A 24,115-nucleotide genomic window follows, 5' to 3' on the forward strand; every position below is an offset into this window, starting at 1 on the left:
CGATAATCGGTACTTATTTCGAAGCTAAAATATCTCTTTTGATTTTTAGTAATAAATATCTTTTGAATTTCAGTAATAACTTTATTTTAAAGCTAAAATATCTCTTTTGAATTTCAGTAATAACTTTTATTCAAAGCTAAAATATCTCGTTTGAATTTCAGTAATAATTTTATTTTAAAGCTAAAATATCTCTTTTGAATTTCAGTAATAACTTTTATTCAAAGCTAAAATATCTCTTTTGAATTTCAGTAATAATTTTATTTCAAAGCTAAAATATCTCTTTTGAATTTCAGTAAATAAATAACTTTATTTCGAAGCTTAAATATCTCTTTTGATTTTTAGTAATAACTTTATTTCGAAGCTAAAAAATCTCTTTTGAATTTCAGTAATAACTTTATTTTAAAGCTAAAATATCTCTTTTGAATTTCACTGTTTTCAGTTATAACTTTATTTCAAAGCTAAACTATATTTTTTGGATTTCAGTAATAACTTTAATTCAAAGCTAAAATATCTCTTTTGTATATCAGTAATAACTTTATTTAGAAGCTAAAATATCTCTTTTGAACTTTAGGGAAAATAACGTTGGGAAAAAGGGGGGGGGGGGGGGGGGGGGTACAAAAAAATAAATAAAACATAGACGTGTTATAAGACTATAAGTGAATACATTAGTAAAAGTAGTATATATAGACAACATTAAAAGTATTATTCATCAGTTTATCATGTAAGTTTCTTTGTACATGTAACTATTACATGTAGGGTATAATAATGGACAATTATGTACATGTCAATTTTACATGATATTAATGCACATTAGGGTTTGATGAGTGTCACAAAGGTGTAAATCGATTTGTTTCTGCTCTTTCTCAGAAGTATACAGTTTTTTAAAGTCGAAAGTAATGTACAGTTTTGAACGGAAAGTTTTTATCCTCCTTCTTTTATATTATGGTAAGTTTTTTTATTATCTTTTATCTTTTAATAATACTGAATGTTGATTTATAAGAAAACAAATAATCTGTTGCATTTCTTCCGAAAAGTAGATGGAACATTGCATGTTAGTAAGTAAACATATGCATGAAAATTGGTTTGATCTTAAAACGTATAGAAGACCGTACTTTGACCTACAATGTTATACAGTGACTTGGATACTCAAACCACATTTTCTTATATGTTACAGTGAATTTGTATTATTAGGGATTATGTAGAATCCGTGATTTTTCAGAGAATACACAGAATCACTTGACTAAAATCATTAGTAATTATATATAATCCCTGAAAATGACCAGTGATTTTATATAATCACTGAACATTTTAATAATTTTATTATATCAGGAATTATGAATAATTTAATGATCCTTTGTTTGATATTGTTCTTATATATATTTTTAGACAAATAACCATTTTTTACTTTCATATTACTTGGCAGATGAAATAACTTTGCTTTTAAACACAGAGGATGATCTTAAAGATATAACCAACACAGGGTTTTGAGATAAAGTTCAAGATTTCAAAATTTATAATATCAATATTCCCTTTATAGCGATAAAGTGTGACGGTCAAATGGATATGTATGTTTTATTAGTAAACCCACAGACCATGCATGTAACTGTTATTTGTGATATATGTAAAACAAATTGTGAAGAAGATTATGAAACTTTTTATTTTGTTCAACTGAACAAGTGATTCAAACAGAGAGAACTTGCGCAACTAAATGTGTAGAAAAACTAAGGATTGACAATTAGAACAAAATTTTAGAGGAAGCTGACATTTGGTGTTATATTCTCATAGCAATTCCACAGGGTAAAAAAGGAAAGGGAATCCAAAAAAGCATAATGGTAATTGTTCACCAAAAGTCTGAAAAAAGGATATCGCCTGACCAAAAATACATGCATGGTCTCTTGCTCGAAACAGTTCGAGGCTGTTAATTCCCATGGGTTTTGACCTGAAATGGTATATTATATAGAAATAGTAGATTAAAGACGATGTAATACAATTTAAAAGTTTACATGATACAAATTATATTATTTACTAGACATATAAAAAAAAACGCTTTCATTAAAATCGGTGTATCGCTAAAGATTTCGGTATAGAAACAATTTGCAAAATCTGTGTTTCCGTTTATTTGGAATGAGTGTATAATTATTATAAAGAGAGAACTGAACATTAAACGTTGTTGGAGCCTTTTCTTCTATTATGACATTTATTTCTTCTCTTTTAGTTGATCTGAGCATAGGATGTGAGTTATACAAATGTGGGGCACAACGGAGAACAGCAGAAAATTCATTTAATAAAGATAAATATATCTTTTGCAGGTAAATTTGCTTTTCTTTTGGTTTTTTCTTTTGTTGTTGTCTTGTCACCAAATGCAGCGGCGTTATCAATCAATACAAATACCAATGTATAAATAAATGAAGGAAACACGGATTGCAGCAACACAATAAATAAACATAGTTTACTTTTATAAATTGTTATTTGGATGGAGAGTTGGCACTCACACCATATCTTCATATATCTATGGAAATTTATAAGCTCATCATAGATACTGAAAAAAGATAGCTGCAGAAAAAGGAATACGCATGATTGTTTGTTGCTTTTTATCATATTTGTTAAGCGTTTTGATCATTGTTGAAGAAGGCAGTACAATCGGTTTTAATTAGATTGGATAATCTATTGTTGATAACATTCTACGTCTAATGGTCTCTGATGAACCATTGTCTCATTGACAATAAAACTTCATATCATCGTCTTATTTCAATATGGGAAAGATAACCGCAGCAAAAAAAAGCTGTAAAAAAATAATTTGACATGCATTGTATTTCGCGGGTTGATTATATTTTCTTCACTTCATACAGGTCTTTACAAAGTTATTTGGTGTGTTTGAGAAAATTGTCCACTACGTGTATCCATGACAACCACGTTAAGCAAGTTCTGTCAAGATACAGTTTAACCTGTCATAAAAACCCATGGGAGGAAACAATTGGTAAGTATAATTCTCGTTCTAAGCATTTATTTTATTTCACTATTTATTGGTATTTTTGTCCTTTTTTTATGCTCTAGCAGCATTCAAATAAATCGTCTGTATGGCATTTGCTGAGCAAATAGTTATCAAAGGTATCAGGATTATAATTTAATACGCCAGAAGTGCGTTTCGTCTACATAAGACTCATCAGTGACGCTCGTATCAAAATATTTATAAACACAAACACGTACAAAGTTGAAGAGCATTGAGGATTCAAAATCAAAAAAAGTTGTGCCATATACGGCTAAGGACTTGAAATCAACATTTGGAACAAGAACTAGGGAAGAGAGAACAAAAACATCTGCAAAGCCGTGATTTTCCTCAGAGCAATGGTATTTATCATTCATATCTTGTCTTTCAATATATTTTGAATATTGCTAAAGATTACCGATCCATCCTTTGAAAGTATTGAATTCCTGCTTTAATTTCAAAAGACTTTTATATAATGGATAGATATCAGTAACATATAAATAATACAACATTGCCCTTACGTTTGACTACTGCAATGTTTAACATTACACGGCTTCAGATAAAAAGTTGATTTAATACTAGTATTATGCATTAAAAGCATGTGATACGCATGTGAAATATACAGTTCTGTTACCGATTTATGTTTCGAATAAGAATAACAAAATGTTGTATGATTGCCATGATATACGTTTTAAGGCAACTAACACCCCACCCCAAACTATTTGAATTAAGTTCATTATCCTTCATAGATTTTTTTATGTCGTCCCTAAAACAAAATATAAATAAATGACAAGTGTAACATTGCAACTTTGAATTCATGTGGAAGAATCAAGCACAGAACTATCGATACCAATTTAAGTAAGATATTTTCTTTTACATTTCAGATGTGCAAGTCTCTTATTTTGAAAATAATAAAATTAGAAAGGCACAAAGAACTGACGACCTGTATGATGATCTTGGAGAGAAAATGGCCGCCAAAAGAAATAAGAACACAAAGAAAGACGATCAGTTCGATGATTTTGGAGAGAAAATGAAGGCCAGAGCAAATAAACCCACCATCAAAGACGACAAATTCGATGACATTAAAGAAAAAACAAGGAAAAGAAAAAATAGTAAACGTAATAAACCTGACGATATTTACGATGATATTGGTGAAAAAATGAAAAAAGGGAAAGAACAAAAAACAGATGATAAATTTGATGATTTTGGAGAAACCAGACGAAATAAAATACGTCAGAAGGCATTCAAAGATGGAAAGAAAGATGATTTATATGACGATTTTGACGAAAAAAATAGACGCGAAAGGGATGATGTCTTTGATGACAAAGGTGACAGTCGAATTGGCAACAGGCAAACGTACAGATCTCGATTTAATGCCGGTGTAGGAGATAGACGAAATCGACAATTTTCATCTAGATTTGGAAAATTTTCACTAAACGATTACATTGATAGGGGAGATGATGACGAGGATGAAGATTTTACATCGGAAAATGACGAAATTGAATATGATGAAAGTTATGTTAATAACCATATCAGGGGCCATTTTGAGTCTGCAGAGGTCAATGATTTTGATTCATATACAAGTGAAGTAGCAGACGACAGTATAGACAGCTCTGATGAGAGCGATAGGAAAATCGTGCGCATGCACTCAAGTAACAAAACCATTAACGCAGCACACTACAAACCTGCATTTCCCAATAGAAACTTTGGAGCCGATCTCGACGATTACTTTGACGATATATACGATTTCGACAATGAATTACCTGATTTAGAAGATATCATGAAAAGCCGTTACCTTCATGGAAATTATATGAATATGATGTCATATGGTGGGAATTATCCGAATAGAATGTCAAACGGCCACAGTTACCTGAATAGAATGGCAAACGGGGGAAATTATCCGAATAGAATGTCAAACGAGGGAAATTATCCGAATAGAATGTCAAACGGGGGAAGTTATCCGAATAGAATGTCAAACCGGCAAAGTTATCTGAATAGAATGTCAAATAGTGGAAATTATCGGAATGGAATGTTCAATGGACCCTTCAACCCTTTCTTCTTTGATAACGACGATTTGTACGATGACGATTTGATGGAATTCGACGATTTTGAAGATGGATTTTACAGGAACGGTTTTGAAAATGATGCTTTTGATGATATAAATGAAAATTTTCTTAAATACAAAAAAATTGGAAAACAAAGACCCTTAATTAGAACCGATTCTGATAGCTCGAGTGAAGAATTTGGGATGGTCAATAATAGATTTCAAACAAATAAATCTGTTTTCGACGAATATGATTCAAATGAGAATAGGTTAATCTTTGGACAAAGAGGAATAAAATCGAAACTTTCGGATGTCGATGATTATTTTGACGATGTAAAAGATGACATCAATGACGATGATTTTTACGGGGAAGGAACAAAACCTCATCATTACGCTTCTTCTGAAAGTGACAGTGATTCCAATGAACAAAGAATTCCAAATTTTAACTTTTTAACAAAATCTTCTAATAAAAGAAACACAAGAATAAAACCAAGCAAAAATTCAACAAGTTCCCACAGCAAAAGACAAATATTAAGTCAATATAATAATTTCCCAGAAGGAATGAAATTTCCGTCAAATGATGTCCCACTTTCGAAGAAATTAGGTATAAATCTAGATAGCCAACCAAAACGCAGGGCTTTACAAATGAGTGAGGGATTTACTCCTGATGTAAAGAAAGAACGACTGCCCAGAAAAGGTAATTAAGCAAAATTTACATTGGAAAAATTAATAAAATTTCAAAGAGGTCATAGAAACAATTTCATGAAAAATGTATGTCCTCAAAAACACATGTTTTCTCGTTATTTCGGTTTATTTAAAACAAATAAATACAAAGCACTTGATACAAAAATAAAATCTATTAGTTATATTTAATTAGGTCCCGGGACGACCATTTCAGTATCTGATGTTTGCAGGAGAATTTTTGCGGATCGACTATTCATTTTCCTTTAGTAATAAACATGCTTATTTTTTTTGCGTTAGAAAAGTTTTCACTTTTAAACATATGTTGCGTGTACTCTATGTTGCAGAATATACATTTTTAGCCGTAACAAGGCCAGGATATTCATTTTCAAACACCAACCTTTCTAAAATCAAATGATCATTCCTTAAAAAATCACTATTCAGACATGTAAGTTTCTAATACGCATATTGTGAACAGCGTAAACAAATTTGACGTAGTAAACATTTTGTCATTTTGTTTGGTTTTTTTTGGTTACTTATTCTGACATCGGACTCGGACTTCTTTTAAACTGAGTTTTACTGTGCATATTATTGTGTGTTTGTTTTTTTTACATTGGCTAAAGAGGTACAGGGAGAGGTTTGAGATCTGAAAAAAAAACATGTATAATCCCGCAGCTTTTTTTTCTCTCGCAAAACCCGCTACATTTTTACCTGTCTTAAGTCAGGAGCCTATGGCCTTTGTAAGTCTTGTATGTTTCTAATTTTAGTTCATTTTAATATTTCGAACTTAGGTATGACGTCCATCATCACTTCATTGGTGCATGGTCTATATAGTCGGGTTGTTGACGCTTTGATACATTCCCTATTTCCATTCTCAATTTCATTCAATAATAAATAAAATGAAATAACATAACATAAAACGCTTTAATCATCGCACTGACTACACCAGCCACCCAAACCAAGCTCTTACAAAAAACAGACAAACACTAACGACGTGATTTAGATAGTCTGACTTGGTAAAGACATACAATGGATGGAGAAAACACGTTTTGCGAAGGCACAAACCTCTCCAGTTGTCTCTCTGGACCATATGTTTAAAACAAAACAATGAAAATCCCGTTTAATGCTGCTACTAATAGGATGACCGGTAACTTACTTGAACAAGGAGGTATGACAAGCAGACGGTAAAAAACACAATGAAAAACCCGCACAATGATGCTTCCAACAGGATGATCGGTAACTTACTTAAACAAGGACGCATGACAAGCAGACGGCCAACACGTGCTTGCTTCTGTTAGTTGCAATTTCGAAACGAATTACATGTCATGGTCAACACACAAAACAACATTTAATGGGATGTAATTCAGTAGAAACAATATGAATTGACAATTGTTTTTGGCTGTTAAATAGAGCACACAAGTACATAACTGCTGTGTAAGAATTTTTTTTCTCAATATCCTCGATAATTGGTATACACCAAAATAGATAAATTGAATCATTGTAGTTTTTTTAGAACTCGGACTTCTCTTGAACTGAATTTTAATGTGCGTATTGTTATGCGTTTACTTTTCTACATTGGTTAGAGGTATAGGGGGAGGGTTGAGATCTCACAAACATGTTTAACCCCGCCGCATTTTTGCGCCTGTCCCAAGTCAGGAGCCTCTGGCCTTTGTTAGTCTTGTATTATTTTAATTTTAGTTTCTTGTGTACAATTTGGAAATTAGTATGGCGTTCATTATCACTGAACTAGTATATATTTGTTTAGGGGCCAGCTGAAGGACGCCTCCGGGTGCGGGAATTTCTCGCTACATTGGAGACCTGTTGGTGACCTTCTGCTGTTGTTTTTTTATTTGGTCGGGTTGTTGTTTGACACATTCCCCATTTCCATTCTCAATTTTATTTTGTATTGTTTTGTTAACTCGTAAGAACCATGGTATATATAGTACTTGTATTGCTGTCCTGTTGATGTTTCAACATATATCCTTTATTCATAATAATATTTTTCTTCTTCAGCATCCTTTCTAAAGCCAACAAATCATAGAAGTGTCGAACCTTCATTATTTACGAATGAACATTTTCGTACAGAAAGGTTAAAGACGGGTACGTATTTTTCCATGTTATTTAATTGGGGTTTTTAACGGCAAGTATTTTAAAACGCCCTCAGCTTCATATTAACCCTTTTCTTAAAATGTATAAAGTAACAATAAATATTTATTCAACATCACTTGCAAGAAGATTTTTTTCATACCAATCTAATTAAAATATAGATCTCTGATTTCGTTATACTGCATTTGTAGTAGCTGTTTCTCAACATTAAGATATATGGTTTTATTTTCAGGTCTTGATAGTGGCAGCTTCGTACTAAGTCCATACAACTTTGTTCTACTCATATCTGTGCTTTTAGTTATTGTATAACTTATGTCTACATCAAAGTGGTATACAGTGTAAGTTAACCTGTCTGAGTATTCCAACATTCTGCTTTAATTGACGCATTTTCGTGGTCCCAAAATGTGACTATTCTTGTTAAAATAAAAATTAGTGTTCCGACACCCTGCTTATCCGATTTTTTTCTGGTTCCACAGTGTGACGGTTTACACTGTTATTAATACTAACGTTACATGTTTCTGCTTGATGACAATATATTCGAATTTGGTATGCGGAGCATTTAAGTTATGCTAAACTTTCAGGGGCACCTCATATATCAATTTAGGGGTTTGGGGTTCAGTGGCGGATCCCAGATGTTCAAAACGTTTGCCTTTATGGAGGTTCTGAATTCACAAAAAATGAAAAATGAACTACTAAATCTGACAATGGTAAAGCTTGACATTGGCCAATAAAGTAAAATTATTAAGTTTTGGATAAAACGAAGGGAAGCTTCGATATACATTCTGACTGTTTTAGTATGTGTTGATAGTTAACCAAACACGTTATCATTCGTAGACTTTGGTATGGCCACGTGAGCACAATGGCTCACTCGGATTTTACAATGTTTTGTCTCAGATTTCTTTTAAAAATGGCGTTTCTATTTTATATCTATTTATGTATTCATGTATATGTTATGTTGTGTAATGTTAATGGTGAGACGTAATAAACAAAATGTATTATTTTGTATTTTTTTTATTTAAATTTGATTATGTGAACTATATCAAAGAATTGAACTTAAAATAATGTTACTGTAATTACAATGTATTTGTTGCGATTGTATTGGAAATAGGGAAATATTTGCATTATTTACAACGATATTCTCTTTAAAAGACAATAATTGAGTCATAATTCATCATTCAGTAACATAAGTTAATTAAAAACTTTAATTTAAGTTTAACACTCCTGGGAACCAATTATCTGCCTCCTAACTAGAAATGTACTGAGTTTTAAAAAAAAACATCTCATAAGACATAAGAGATGATAAGACATTTGATTTCACTAAAGCCCCCACATGGTGTATGTTAGTACAACATTTTTTTAACAAACTATAAAAGTATGAACATATTTACATTAGAACATTGTTAACAAAGGTGCAATAATAGTATATTTAATTAATACAGATATTTGACAGGAAGTACAAAATATAGTAACATGATTAAGCACAGGTTTTAATAACACTTTTACAAAATTTTGCTATTCCAGTAAGTGTGAATAAATCTGATGTATTCATCAATTCTTTAAATTTCAAATCATTTGGGTTTTTACATATATCTAAAGGTAAACATTTAGCTCTAACATTGTCGAAAAAGGTACATTTGAATAAGTAATGGAACTCATCACCAAGTTCATTAGCATTACACAGATTACAATGTCTATCAATATTAAAAAATCTCCCCGTTTTAATGGGCATTTATTACTAAGGCAACGGAATTTACATAAATACATTCTTAGATCAGATGGTAACACAGTTAAATATTTCTCAAAACAAAAATCAGACTTGTATATTCTGTAATTAAGACATTTTGCAGAATTCATAACATTATTATTCCAGTTCAACATAAGTTTATCACTTAAACATTTCTTGACATTCTTACTAATATTATCAGATTTAGCAATTATCTGATATTAAGAATATAATTGGAATAATTGGGTTACCTTTCTTATTACAAGCAGTTAAACATTTGCTAATCTTAACAAATTGTTTAATTTTATAAATTTACCGCTTATTTTAATTGAAAAATTCCCCTATAAAAAGTGCATCAAGTCCTTTTTGTCTGTTTTTTTGTCTGAGGTATGAAAGGATGTTAAAATAGGGATATGCTGAAACAATTTGACATGTTTTCATCTGGGTATAAAGGGTTACGGAAGATTTAGTGGGAAGTGGGAGTTGGAAAAAGTTTTATTTAACATGCTCGGTTCTAAGGTGTGTCTTTTCTCGTTGACCCGCATTCCTTTATTTTTTCTTGCAACAACTAAATATCCATTCATTATCATCCTGAATCCGACTTTTTTTTTATCACAGTTGGTCTTGTGTCGTTGAACGATGAAGCGGATAGATTTGTTGATTTTTTTATGATGATATTAGTAAGAAACATTGACCATTACGCTATTGTGAAATGTCTAATAACAAGATATGACCGAAAGATGTCACTAGAAGAGCAGGAACTGCTGCCATTCCTAACATCCTAAGTCCACCTACGCTTGTATTGAGGTAAAAGGCTATGTGAGTCAAATCGTTAGTTTTATAAAATCTGTGACGTATTTTGTGTTTAAAAATTTTATTTACCCGATACGATTCAGAGCTCAAACTGATAGAAATACAGATCAATCGGAACTTACGTCCAAAGAGATCTATATTACATTTTGCTGTGTCATTAACGTAAATAAAGACAACAGTAGTATACCGGTGTTCGAAAGTCATAAGTCGTTTGAGAGAAAACAAATCCTTGTTACAAACTAAAACTTAGGGAAACACATTAATTATAAGTGGAAAACCACGAAACAACAGAAACACTAAAGTGCAACAACAAAAAACATGACAATGCAACACACAAAGAAACGAACTATAAGATAACATTTGCCTTATACATGACTTGGTACAGGACATTTTAAGGGAAAATGGTCTGTTGATCCTGGTTTTGTAGCTAGCCAAAGCAACCGCTTTTATGTCAATGTTAACTTCAGGTTGCACTTTGTAAATACAGCTGTTTCTCAAACCACGCCTCTTTTGGGAAGATCTTGAATATTCATAGAAGTTTAATTTTGTTTACATACTGGTTCCCTGTTATGCTCTCTGTGTTCCAGCTCAAAGAGACATCACTTGGGAATGTTACCAGTAAATATACATGAGCGTATTGTTTATATTAAAATATGTTGTAACCCTTCATTCGAGGTAGGCCCGGGGTAGTTAAGAAAATTAGTGGTAGTTTAAACTCTGAAAAGTTCAGGGCTGTGGCACCGTTAAAGTCCACAAGTCCACAACACCGCTAAAGTCCACAACAATTTTCCGCTAAAGTCCACAACGCCGCTTAAGTCCACAAACTTTCCGCTAAAGTCCACAAAATGACCTCCGCTAAAGTCCACAAGAAAACGCCGTTAAAGTCCACAATAACAAGTTCCGCTAAAGTCCACAAAAAAACACCGTTAAAGTTCAAACATTTATTTTTTATTATCAGAAGATCAATTCGCTTTTTTTTTACTCCCAATAGTATATTATATTTCTAATAAAAATCATGAACCCTTGTTTTTTCAAAGTATTTCTTACGAAAGCGTATTAGGGACATAGTAAACATAAAATTTGTAATGACAAATTTTCAAAGTCGAGTTTTTTTAAAACTCGAAATTTCTACTTTTCTCAAACGCAAAATTTCGACTTTACTTCAAACTCAAAAAATTACTTTAAACTCCGAATTTTGACTTTTCTTATGATGCGTTCATACGTAATTCGCTTTACTGTCCGAACGTCGTTAACTTTTAATTCGTAACAACAAAAACGGATTTCTAAGGCGAATTGGTTAGTGCGAATTAGACAATTCAAATCAATTCGAATTAAAAAGGAAGAGTGTGTGAACACGATTAGCGAATTCGATTGGCCTTCGATTCGAATAAAATGTACGTGTGAACAAGGCATTAAACTCAACATATCGACTTTTTTTAAAACAAAAACAAAAAACTTTTAAAACTGAAAATATTCGTCGTTTCCTCACTATTTAAACATAGACTGTTAGTAATCAAACACAGCTACTAGTATTACAATTTTAGGAGGAGAAGACATGGACGCAAATTAAAAAGCAACCGAGGATCCACACATTTTGGCAATTTATTTTCAGAAATTCGTTTGGTTCTAAAAATATGACAAGGATAATCATTTTATATTGAAAAGTTTCATACGGAAAGAACATGCATGTTGATAGAAATTTTTAGTAATGTCAAAATTTCAAGTTAAAGTCAAAATTTCGAGATTTGAATAGTTAAAATTTCGAGTTAAAGTCGAAATTTACAGATTTGAAATGCCAAAATTTTGACTTTGAAAAAAGAAGTTCATTGCTAATTTTATTTCTACTATATATTAAAAGAAGATGTGGTATTATTGCCAATGAGACGGCCTTATTATGTCCCTTTTGTGGGGCCTTAAACTAACGGGTAAAAGATACAAATTAGATAAGAAGCGGATTGAGAACGGGATTATAGGGATACATTCGCTTGGAAACGGTTGAATATCGAAGCTTCCTGAACAATATCTGACTGTTGTCGTGATTAAATTTTTTTTTACAAATTTTAATTAAGGTTTGAATTTCCATCCACGATTCACAGGATTTATCAGACTTTTGACAAATTTTAATCGGGAATGGTCCTGTCAAACTGAGACGGCAGTAAAAAAAACGTGAATATGTGACCCAAGCTAAAGCCCCAGTCCCACTAGACCACGATTGCACCATGCTCACCTCGATCTAAAAAAAATCAGAACGTGGTGAGGTCGCGGTATGGGCATGATTAATATCGCACTAGTATCTGTTAAAAAAATACAAATTTTGATGATCGTAGTGTAGATCGCAGTAAGGTCGTATCACGGTCATGGTGAGATCTTCAAGATCGTGATGAGCGTGGCTAACTTTGAACATAGTATTTTTGGTAATTTACCTTCTGCTTATATTGAAAATATTTTTTAAAACTAAATAAAAATATATATAAAAAATCTTGCATGTCTGCTTTTTTTTTTTTTTTTTTTATCAAAATCACTCACGTGTACGTTAAAATGTCATTTGTTTGAAGTTAAGTCGAAATTTTGATTTTGAGAAAAGGCGAAATTTGCGTTTGAGAAAAGTCGAGATTTCGAGTTTTAAAAAAAATCAAAATTTTGAATTTTTACTTAGTCGTAATTCAAAAATTTGAGAAGGTCAAATATTCGAGATTAAGTCAAAATTTCGACTTTGAAAAATATTTCATTACAAATTTTATGTTTACTATGTCCCTAATACGCTTTCGTAAGAAATACTTTGAAAAAACAAGGGTTCATGATTTTTATTAGATATATATACTATTGGGAGTAAAAAAAACAGCGAATTAATCTTTTGATAATAAAAAAAAATGTGTGGACTTTAACGGCGTTTTCTTGTGGACTTTAGCGGAGGTCATTTTGTGGACTTAAGCGGAAAGTTTGTGGACTTTAGCGGCGTTGTGGACTTTAGCGGAAAATTGTTGTGGACTTTAGAGGAATTGTGGACTTTAACGGTGCCACACAGGGCATATAAACGTTGAAAATATGCCGCACAGCCCGATATTTTGACCTTTGAAAAAAATTGTAGTGCATATGAACTTCCAATTCTAGGATAAAAAAAATCAAAACTTCATAGTAAAAGTGGTACAGTGTTAGCCGTAAAAGGAGTTCCTATGGGAAATTGCATTGTCACTATTTACAGAAATGCAACCTATAACACTAAAATGACAACATTACGCGACAGGACTACAATACAAATAAATATAAGAACATTCGGGACAGATAGTTTATCATTATAATTGTATGAAAATGTGTTTCTCAAATGGTCTCTTTATGAAATGCCATCCTTTAAATCTGTTTGCTTTTTTAATTATATAGTCCAAACTGGTTTGAAATTGTGTATAGTTTATTTTATCTCCAAGATATATACATATTTGTTTCGTCAGATTCTTGCCATTTATAAATAGTTTTTTTTTATTACTTTAAATCAAACAGGACCATTCTTGTACTTCAGTTAAAAGTTTGGAAAATTACACGACCATCCTCAAGACGAAAAATTGAAAGTCCTAAATAGAGTCAAATAAATCGTTTTTGATAAAACTTTCTCTATGGTGTTGTAACTTTGGTTTTTATAAGATATCAAGAGTTTTCTAGATCTTTCTTAAAAAAATTACATTTCTAAATAAATTGTTCATGTTATGCTTTTATAAATACTAAAGTAGTAATGAAATATTAACTCATTTCCTTACAGGAACGCCTTTCTCCAGTTACACAAAGTTTAAACCAAAGAGAAATGCATTTTATCATTTGTACTATCTGATATATATGATCATCTTAATTGGAAACATTTTTTAAATTAGCTATGTCTTCTGAAAAAAGTGATATAATTGCTTGTGAATGCATCCAGATGTTTCCACGTAATTGTTATAATGCATTAATTTAGAACAATCTGTACTATAATAGTTCGTTTTTCCACGTTATTGTTATAATGTATTAATTCAGATCAATTTGTACTATATTTCATATGTAACCGTTTAACTTTGAACTGGCAAGTCAGCATAAAAAATGATACAGCTTGGTTATGTCCTATAAGCTTTAGTTAAATATGTATCTTGCGTTTTGTTTTTTGTTCCAGTTTGACATTTAGTACAGAAAAAAACGTATTGCACATGAAAGCTACACTACTAACAACTTTAAACTCTTTTGACATTTTATTAGGGCTAAAATTTGAAAGAGAACTTTTTATCATTTGATATTGCCATTTGATTAGGGACTTTCCGTTTTGAATTTTCCTCAGAGTTTAGTATTTTTGAGATTTTACTGTTTTTCATTTGGATTATTTATGTCCAGTAAAGTAATTTCTTCCGTTTATTTTTTTTTAAGAAGACATAACATGTGTTTGTCGAATCGTTAGCTTTATAATATCTGCGACGTAATTTTTGTTTAAAAATGTTATTTACCCGCGACGATTCAGAGCTCAAACTGATAGAAATACAGATCTAAAGAGATCTATAATTTCAATTTGATTTGTATGATGCATACCATTAATTTTTCCGTTCTCAATCTGGATTTTACTATTCATGTACCAGATTGTTCGATTTGTAAACTGGGAATGACTTATAGATACGAGGGGTTTATAGCGCTGAATAAAAATCTTGGGATGACTTTCTATCACTCTAGACCTCTGTGTTGGAGATCATTACAACTTTTGTTCCTTATATCTTCTTGTTTCATCTTAGTTTAGTATTGCTTGTGGTTGTTATATTCATATTAAACATCAGGCTCAGAATGAGAATAATTGTAAGAAACATGTTGTATTTTTTTTTATATGTTTATGAATAATAAAGGCAACAGTTGTATACCGTTCTTCGAAATTCATAAATCGATTGAGAAAAAAAACAAATCTGGGTTACAACCTTAAACTTAGGTAAACACATCAAATATAAGAGGAGAACTACAACACAACACTAAAATGGAACGCATACAGAAACGAACTATATATATACCAATGGTCATTATTTTCTGACTATGTACATGACATTTTAAGAAGCAAATGGTGGGTTGAACCTGGTTTAGTGGCTAGCCAAACCTTCCGCTTTTATGGCAATATTAGATATAACATTAATATGACATTAAATGAAATACTACTTAGATTGATAGGCGGCTTGTGTTAAGTACCACTTGTATCAAACGGGAGGATTCGTGTTAGTCTCTTGTGACTTTTGAGTCAATATAAAGAGCTGCGCCGCGTCACATTTACACAATAATAATAATTTCATTCTTGTTCTAACGTCTCAGTTTTTTTTATGCCCCACCTACGATACTATTAATTGGTTTTGGCTTTTAACTAGCTGTCAGTAATTGCGAGTACTCTCAAATCGTATTTTCTTGTTAATTCGACCTGTTGATACTGTTTATAATGCTTTTTTGTCATTTTTTATTTATATGGATCTTGGCTGTATACCAGCTTTGATTATTTGTAATATCTTCAATTTTTCACTTATTCTTACAACATTTGTATAAACTTCAAGATTATAAAAAAACGGTTTTTTTCTAAAGTGAACATTGATTGGTTAAATATTTCTCAGTGTGTTTGAATTTGTTTGATAGCCTTTTGGTCATGACTGTTTGTCTCTAATATTTAATTAACTGTGCATTTGTATTCAGATATCGCAGATCAAATTTATTCGTTCTTTGTGTAATCATACGTTTTTTGATTGAGTTAAGTCTGCTAATTGATATTTTATCGTATGTTTTTATATGTTGTGATGTTATGCTATTGTTTCAGAAAAAGGGAGAAGGTTTGGGCCCATTAAAACGTTTAATCCCGCTGCAAATGTTTGCACCTGTCCTAAGTCAGGAATCTGATGTACAGTAGTTGTCGTTTGTTTATGTAATATATACGTGTTTCTCGTTTCTCGTTTTGTTTATATAGATTAGACCGTTGGTTTTCCCGTTTGAATGGTTTTACACTAGTAATTTTGGGGCCCTTTATAGCTTGTTGTTCGGTGTGAGCCAAGGCTCCGTGTTGAAGGCCGTACTTTAACCTATAATGGTTTAATTTTTAAATTGTTATTTGGATGGAGAGTTGTCTCATTGGCACTCACACCACATCTTCCTATATCTATTTAGTTTTCTGTGGTGTACATTGTGTCCAATTTTTTTTTTGTCTTTGTTTTTAAAAGCCATGGCATTGTCAGTTTATATTCGATCTATGAGTTTGACAGTCCGCTGGGTTTTTTTTCGACCCACTTTTGTAATCCTTTTCAATTTAAGGATAGTTTGATCTGTATTTGATTTTGATAAAATTTGGTAATGTATCATTTTAATTATATTTTTGATACGAGTGCAAGTGAAATTAGCATGAAGATTAAATAGGTATTAATATATTAAGATACTGATATACAGTTTTATTTATCTCCCAAATGGTAGTTTTATGATAACCTTTTTTTCAAAGTTATATACGAATATGACTGTTGTTTCTTTTTTGTTTCACTTCAGTGTTCTGTTATTTTGTTGTTTCCCTCTGTTTTAGTTTGTAACTCGGATTTGTTTTCTCTCAATCGATTTATGACTTTTGAACAGCGGTATACTGCTGCCCATAATACCAATCTATTATTACTTTATGAAAAAGCCAGATTGGCTGTGCCTATGCAATCACCTTTCACCAGAGACCAAATGGATAAAATATTATTGTAAAAACTGTAAATAACTGTAACAGCCTTCAACAATGAGAAATATTCTAAAAGAGTAAGTAGCGCTAACAGTTCTGGACATTACAAAATTTAAAACTATTCGAGCTTATTTTTTTCCCTTTATATAAATGCCGGTTACTTCTCACTTTCCTAGTTTGATACTTACAAATATTCTTACATAAAGTGTATGTCTAGCCATGGCGGTTATTATCATTAATACTATACAGCAATGCTAGTGAACACTTAAAAGAGTTACTATTTAAACTTCAAGTATGCAGAAACCAACTGCACATATAACTAATCATAATTATAATCAAAATTTCCTCTTACATCTCCTTTCTTGCACTTTAGACAGCCTTATAGCAATTACTTATAATGATTGGTATAAGTGTTGCACCTCGTACAAAGAAAACATTCTAGATGCATTGTATATAAAGTGATCAACAAAAACTGGATATTCAGCAGTACAAAAGTTTGAGAGACAACAACAAATACATCTTTGAAAAGAAATAATTTAAAACTCAAAATAAAAGGGTAACACACCACTAGAAAGTAAGATTCCAGGGAATCACTATTTGTAAAAGACTATCTAGTGATAAAAGTACCAACATTGAATATCAGGAGAAGTTGTATGTGTGTAAATGAGAAAACTATCAGCTAGACTCAAACTTTATAACCGTAAAAGACTAAATGACCAAATGAACGAAAAATAAATATCTACCTACGTTCATAACTGCATTACAGCCTGCAGATTCGGTACATCAACATTAGGAATAAAGGGTTTGTAAACATGTTTGTGCGCGCTCAAACCTCTCATAACCATAGAACATGGTAATGAGCAGCACAAATTACGAACAAGATGTAAAACAGACGAAAGGCTAGAACCATCCGATCAGCACAAGTCATAAAAAGACAAAACACGAAGTATAAACGATCCAGGATTACTTGTTGCTACTCGAATATTGTTCAGAACCAAAAGTTCCAAGATAGTTCAACTGCATAAATCAATAAACCATGCATGATTGCCTAAACTAAATAGGTTATCGAGCACCCATCCGCGTTGTTATGGTTATTTCATATCTTTTGAATAGTTTTGTGATGTTTCGTAAATGATACCATAGCTTTTGCTGAAACCCACCAAGACGAAAATTGCATAACAGTCTGAGAAAACCATGACCTTGTTAAAGGGAAATCACACTATTGTTTATACGCATCGCTCTCGGCGCCGCTATAGTGTCGTAACCGTATTATGACGTCGCCGTTTTCGAGTCCGCCGATTTCTAAAATGGCGGCCCGCTCGAATGGTCGTTTCACGAAGGCAGGAGAATGCAAACGACGTATTGATTTAAGTGTAAAAATGAAAATTATATACGAAACGGACAATTTGTTTGAAGCTGAAATCAATGAACCAAGACAGTTAGACTCATGTATCTGGATACCGGGAGAGAGGCGTGTTTTTGAACCATATGAGATGGACAAACAGCTAAAAGCAGGTTGTGTAGACTGTGAATTACCACTTCAGTTTACCAACGTTACCGAAGAAACAAAGTGTGGTCTAGGGTGCATTCTGTATGTGGCATGTTCTTGTGGTGTGATAAATAAAATCTACTCCGGAAAGGTCCATTATGATGCAAAAAAACAGAAGACAAGACCAATATTTGATGTAAATTCGAAAGCAGCAGTAGGTAAGATAAATCGGTAAAAGAAATGAGTGATTCAAGTTTTTGAAATAATGTTACTGTTCCTTTATTCTTTACAAAAAAAAAAGAAAACGTTGTTTTATTGGCACTAATGCCACATCTTCTCATTTCTAATAAGTGAAGAAGAAAACTATCAGAATAAAAAGCTCAACAAAAATGCAACTAACTACTTGAACTAGCTGTTCCTTTGTCCAAAGGACTCCAAACAAACAGTTTATTTATAAATAACATACTGCATGTATGTATTAATGATACTAGAAAAAAAATGACCATCAAAGTTCTATGAATAACATAGTATTTCTCCATTTATTCCCTAAATATTACACTGTAAAACGTTGTCACAGATACAGTATATTTTGAATTCGTACGTTGTGCAATATGACGTCATGTTTATCATTATGACGTTACCGCATCAACCCATCCACCGCATAGCTACAAAGGAAAAGCAGGTGCTTCTTACCTTTTTGTGTATTGCACTGTATAGCATAAATTAATGTACAAATTAAAACAAGGAACATTTTGTAATTGATATGAGAACAATGTCAGAGCATACCAATAACAAATAATTACATGTAATGACAATGATATATTTATTTGTTCAATGAACAGATTGTATAACCATGTCTTTTAAACTATACTATATTACTACAGATTTTATATATTTTTTGAATGGATATTGTTTGAGATGATCCTTTATACGATCATTCTTTAATTTTTTATTACAAATTCGGTTTGCGCCTCCGTGACGGCATTTTTGAAAGACAATGAATTTTTACAAATAACGGAAATGTTTTCTTACATTAATTTTATACGGCTATTCTACACCCTTTACTGACCTTTATAGGTACTGCGGGATCGGGTGTTTTTAAGCTCGGGATTTCGGGATTGACCCTTGCGGGATCCGGGAATTCTGTCTCGAATTTCGGATTGTCGGGAATTGTATAAATCAGAGAAATCGGGATTTCGTGTTTTTAAGCTCGGGATTTCGGGATCAGGAACCTTGCGGGATCCGGGAATTCTGTCTCGAATTTCGGATTGTCGGGAATTGTATAAATCAGAGAAATCGGGATTTCGTGTTTTTAAGCACGGGATTTCGGGATCAGGACCCTCCTACCACACTCTATAGTTTAAGAAATTAATAAAAAAATGTGACCTCCGACGCATAAGCTGATGTTTAACAATTCAATGGCAGTAGTCCTTCTAGTGAACGTCGATTTTCATTGGGTTGGGGGCTCCAGACTTGTGTGATTAAGACAGCGATTTCGGAGTGAGACTGTTATGGTTTTCCAGCATAGGACCGATCCCACTTTTTTCATGTGGTTTCCATTCGGTCCAAACATTGTATCCTAATTTGATTTAAAAAAATTGTCATTTTGCCTGATCTCAATAAAAGAGCGTAAAAATCGTTCAAAAGATAAAAGAAACCCGTTCCATTTTTAACTATTTCTGTACTTTACTAACTAACAACAACATATTGGAAAGAAGTTGTCTAGAAGATGTTGGTACTAATTTCGATATGAGTTATCCGATCATGCGGTGCACTATTTATTGAACGCGCAGAGTGATACATTTATTTCGGTGGTTACCTCCTTCCTTTCTGAATAGTATATGTGAAATATTCGATTTCCCGGACTATGCGGTATGGGCTTTGCTCATTATTGAAGGCCGTACGGTGACCTATAGTTGTTAATGTCTGTTTTATTTTTTGTCTCTGGTGGACAGTTGTCTCATTGGCAATCCTACCACATCTTCTTTTCTATATAAGACATCATAAAATATTTCAAAACATCAAATATAGTTGATCTTTTGCATACAGTATTTATTTAGATAAATAGATCAAACTTAAAAACTCAACTTTGACCACCGAACACTGAAAATGAGATCAATGTCCGATATCACCTACCAGCCAGAAGCGCACATCTTACAATCATTAAATACACCAAATAAAGTAGATCTATTGCATACAGTAATAGTAAAAACAGACCTTAACACAAAAACTTAACTTAAACCACTGATGAAAATGAGGTCAAGCTCAGATGGCACATGCCAGTTTGACATGTACACCTTACAGTTTTTTCATACATCAAATATACTTTAGGCCATTGCTTATAGTTTCTTCAGATATGAACTGGACCTAAACCTATTAATCATATTAAGACAATAATTAAATTTACAAAAAACCTGAACTTTTTTTAAAACTAGTCACTTAAGCATGAAAATGAGGTCAAGAACAATGGACATGTGACAGACGGAAACTTCGTAATATAATGCATCTATATGCAAAGTATGAATCATCCAGGTCTTCCACCTCCTAAAATGTAAAGCTTTTTTAAGAAGTTAGCTAACGCCGCCGCCGCCGCCGGATTACTATCCCTTGGTCGAACTTTCTGCGACTAAAGTCATCGGCTCGACAAACACACATTCGTTGTCCGGTTTTTCATTCTAAAAAAAGAAACATGCTTCTGTAAACCTACCCCCCCCCCCCCCCCCCCCCCCCCCCGAGAACAATAATTCCTTCTTTGTGGTTAATAGTTTTACATACATCCCAAATAAGAGGCGTTTTCCAAATCATCCCAGGAATCATCCCAGGAATCATCCCAAAAAAACAAATATCAAACCTCGAATAAGTCTCGAACGGATATTGGTCGAGGGATGATATCCGGACACGCATTAAACTTTCATAATTTTATCATATACTAACGACCCACTAACGCAACAAGGCTAATAACCAAATAACAGCCCTACCATGCGATATTGCATACTGCTGATATGGGTATTCTGACCGGTTTTTAAGTTATAATAATAATTGATAGTTTTCTCCCGCTCATCACACGCATATATATGTATTTCATATAATCTAGAATAGCAATGCAAGTATAATTTTCAACGTATGATGCACATCAAATTGAAAGTATATCTAAGACTCGATCATTACTTTTATAGCTATGTATGACACTGGTCTTGGACCTGCAGAAGTAAACAGATATTTAGCTAATTTAAATATAAATGGGATGTCACAATCTGCTTTCAAGAAAAGAGAAAAAGAAGTGTACGAGCCTATAAGAAAAGTTGCACAAAATTCACTAGATACATCTTTAGAGGAGGAGAAGAGCAAATCTCCAGTAATAGAAGATAGGTATGTACATTTTTTTACGTGTATGAAGTTTACAACCACATGCAGTCAAACACCAAACTAAGTAACGACATAAACGTTACCAATATCATTGCATAAGATGCGGATTTTAACAAGTGGTTTCTCGCCAGTAATGCTCGCCGAGATCAAAATATGTGAAAACAGAAAACATGAAAAGCAAATAAAAATTGACATTAAGTATAGCTTAATCCGAAGAAGGATAAATTCTTAATCTTTCAAATATGTTAAAACTAAAGAATATTATTAGGGCTCATTCATTCTTAATTTGAACCTTGATTTGCTCAAGTGGGTTAATAATCCAGCGTTCTTCTTTGCATTCAACTGTTCTTTTCATTTGCACAAATGCACTCGACGTAGTGAATAATTTGGGTTTGTTTAAAGCTTACTAATTGATGTGAGAAAGGGCTCCGCGTTGATTGCATCACCTTGGCCAATATAATTGCTTACATCGACGATATTTTATATTTTGTCTTGGAGATGAATGGAGATATTTCTCATTGGCAATCATACCACATCCTCTTATTTTATTAAACACAAAGGTCTTACAGTTTGTTTTCTTTTTAAGTCCATGTTAGATGAATAAAAAAAAAACACTCCACAGAAAACGTTATGATATTCATTGGACAGGTTTTTTTTTTTTTTTGAAATGTTTTTCCGATAATGAGTTTTTCAATTATTTGTAGTGAAAATGGTGAAGATGTTAGTCTGGTAATTTTTTTCAAATGCGTAAATTGTTACATTTTAAAAGAAGGACGAGTCATAAATAAGTGTCATTTTCCACGTCAGACTGCATTCGTTGATCATATATTAGATACCATAAACTTCCACTGTTCAAATGTTGTCAAACAAATGAACACGGACAAAAGATTTACGCTTTATTTTCACAGAGCCCTTCAATTTTCGATAATCAACTTGGATGAACATGTCTCTTTAATTTTCTCGTCTTGACGAAATCACAAAGAAAAGTATCAACATTTGTTGAACATGTCTGTTTAATGTTCTCATCTTGACGAAAACACAAAGGAACAGTATCACGAGATATCTTTGCCATATATATTACCTCCTTTGTAGTGAAAATACAGATATCATCACTCTACTTTGTTGATATCATCCCTTTTTCTTTGTTGCAAAAATGGACATGTCATTTTAACTAATGAGCAACATGTGATAAAGGATCAATTACTAATGTACCGCAAAGGTATTTGCCACCATGATCGAATAAAAACTCAAAGAGCAATAGGACTAATTAATAATCAGTAAGATCATATTTAGACACACCAGACGGGTGCATTGTTTATAGACCAAATATGGGATCAAAAGATTAATACCTTTGTCGCGTTCATTTGGTGTAAATTACTTTAATTATTGAATAAAACAAAAAGCTTTTCAACCACAATTCTGATATTCAACTACAGCTATACAGTGACATGGCTTTTAAATTGAATTTTAACCTAATGGTCAATGCTAATTGGTATATATTTTGATAGGGTTGTAGACTTCCAGTCGACTTAGGGTTATAAAGTTCTAAAATCGGTTCACAATGCACATTAGTTGTAATGCTTTAATTGGTTGGAGGTGACTGTATTCTATACTTATGTCGATTTGGGGTTATGCTGTTTCATTTTGATCGAACTAGACTACAGTCTATATTTACATATATAAATTTATCTATATTAGTGCCGATATTTAATTAAACAACATATCTTCCTTCAGATTTTGATCATTCTAGTCGGTGTGGTTTGAAAGAATAAGAAGACCATCTCATTCTGGGACAATTACCAAGCCATATATCAAAGCAGACAATATTATGACCAATTTATAAATTAGACCGGAGAATGAGCCCTCCTGTAGCATACGTATACAGAACATAGAAAACAAATGAGAGATTTTGATAGTTGTACATGTAATATTATTATGTGTCGGCAAGACATATATAATGACAGTACTTGTGACATTAAATATACGATTGCATTGACAAAAATCGAAGGTACTACTGGTAGCTTGTAGACTCAGCCAGTTGATTACTGGTAGCTTGTAGACTCAGCCAGTTGATATCATTGTAGCAATAAAAGCATTAGATAAACTCCCCCTCCCCTTAAATGTAACACTAGTAATTGATAGAAAAAATAAAGATAATTAAATGATTTCTACATGCATATCTTATTCTCAGGCAAAATTGTTCTACAAAACAAAAATATGTTCTTATTTTGGCG

At 32.4% G+C, this 24,115-nt stretch overlaps 1 protein-coding gene across 2 annotated transcripts; it reads left to right on the top strand.

Moving 5' to 3' along the window:
* The first annotated feature begins 727 nt into the window (after positions 1-727).
* On the top strand, positions 728-15,575 carry LOC134714553 (uncharacterized protein PF3D7_1120600-like). Of its 2 annotated transcripts, XM_063575900.1 has the most exons (7): positions 728-945; positions 2,216-2,309; positions 2,850-2,977; positions 3,871-5,727; positions 7,725-7,811; positions 8,050-8,155; positions 14,105-15,575. In XM_063575900.1, exons 1-6 carry the CDS (start codon positions 897-899, stop codon positions 8,124-8,126), a joined length of 2,292 nt encoding a protein of 763 aa, XP_063431970.1. In that variant the 5' UTR covers positions 728-896; the 3' UTR covers positions 8,127-8,155; positions 14,105-15,575. The 2 variants fall into 2 exon arrangements, with proteins under 2 accessions (XP_063431970.1, XP_063431969.1); XM_063575899.1 differs by lacking the exon at positions 14,105-15,575 and having other exon boundaries at positions 8,050-8,820.
* Positions 15,576-24,115: the final 8,540 nt, after the last annotated feature.

Source organism: Mytilus trossulus, chromosome 4 (assembly GCF_036588685.1).
Source record: "Mytilus trossulus isolate FHL-02 chromosome 4, PNRI_Mtr1.1.1.hap1, whole genome shotgun sequence".
NCBI lineage: Eukaryota > Metazoa > Mollusca > Bivalvia > Mytilida > Mytilidae > Mytilus > Mytilus trossulus.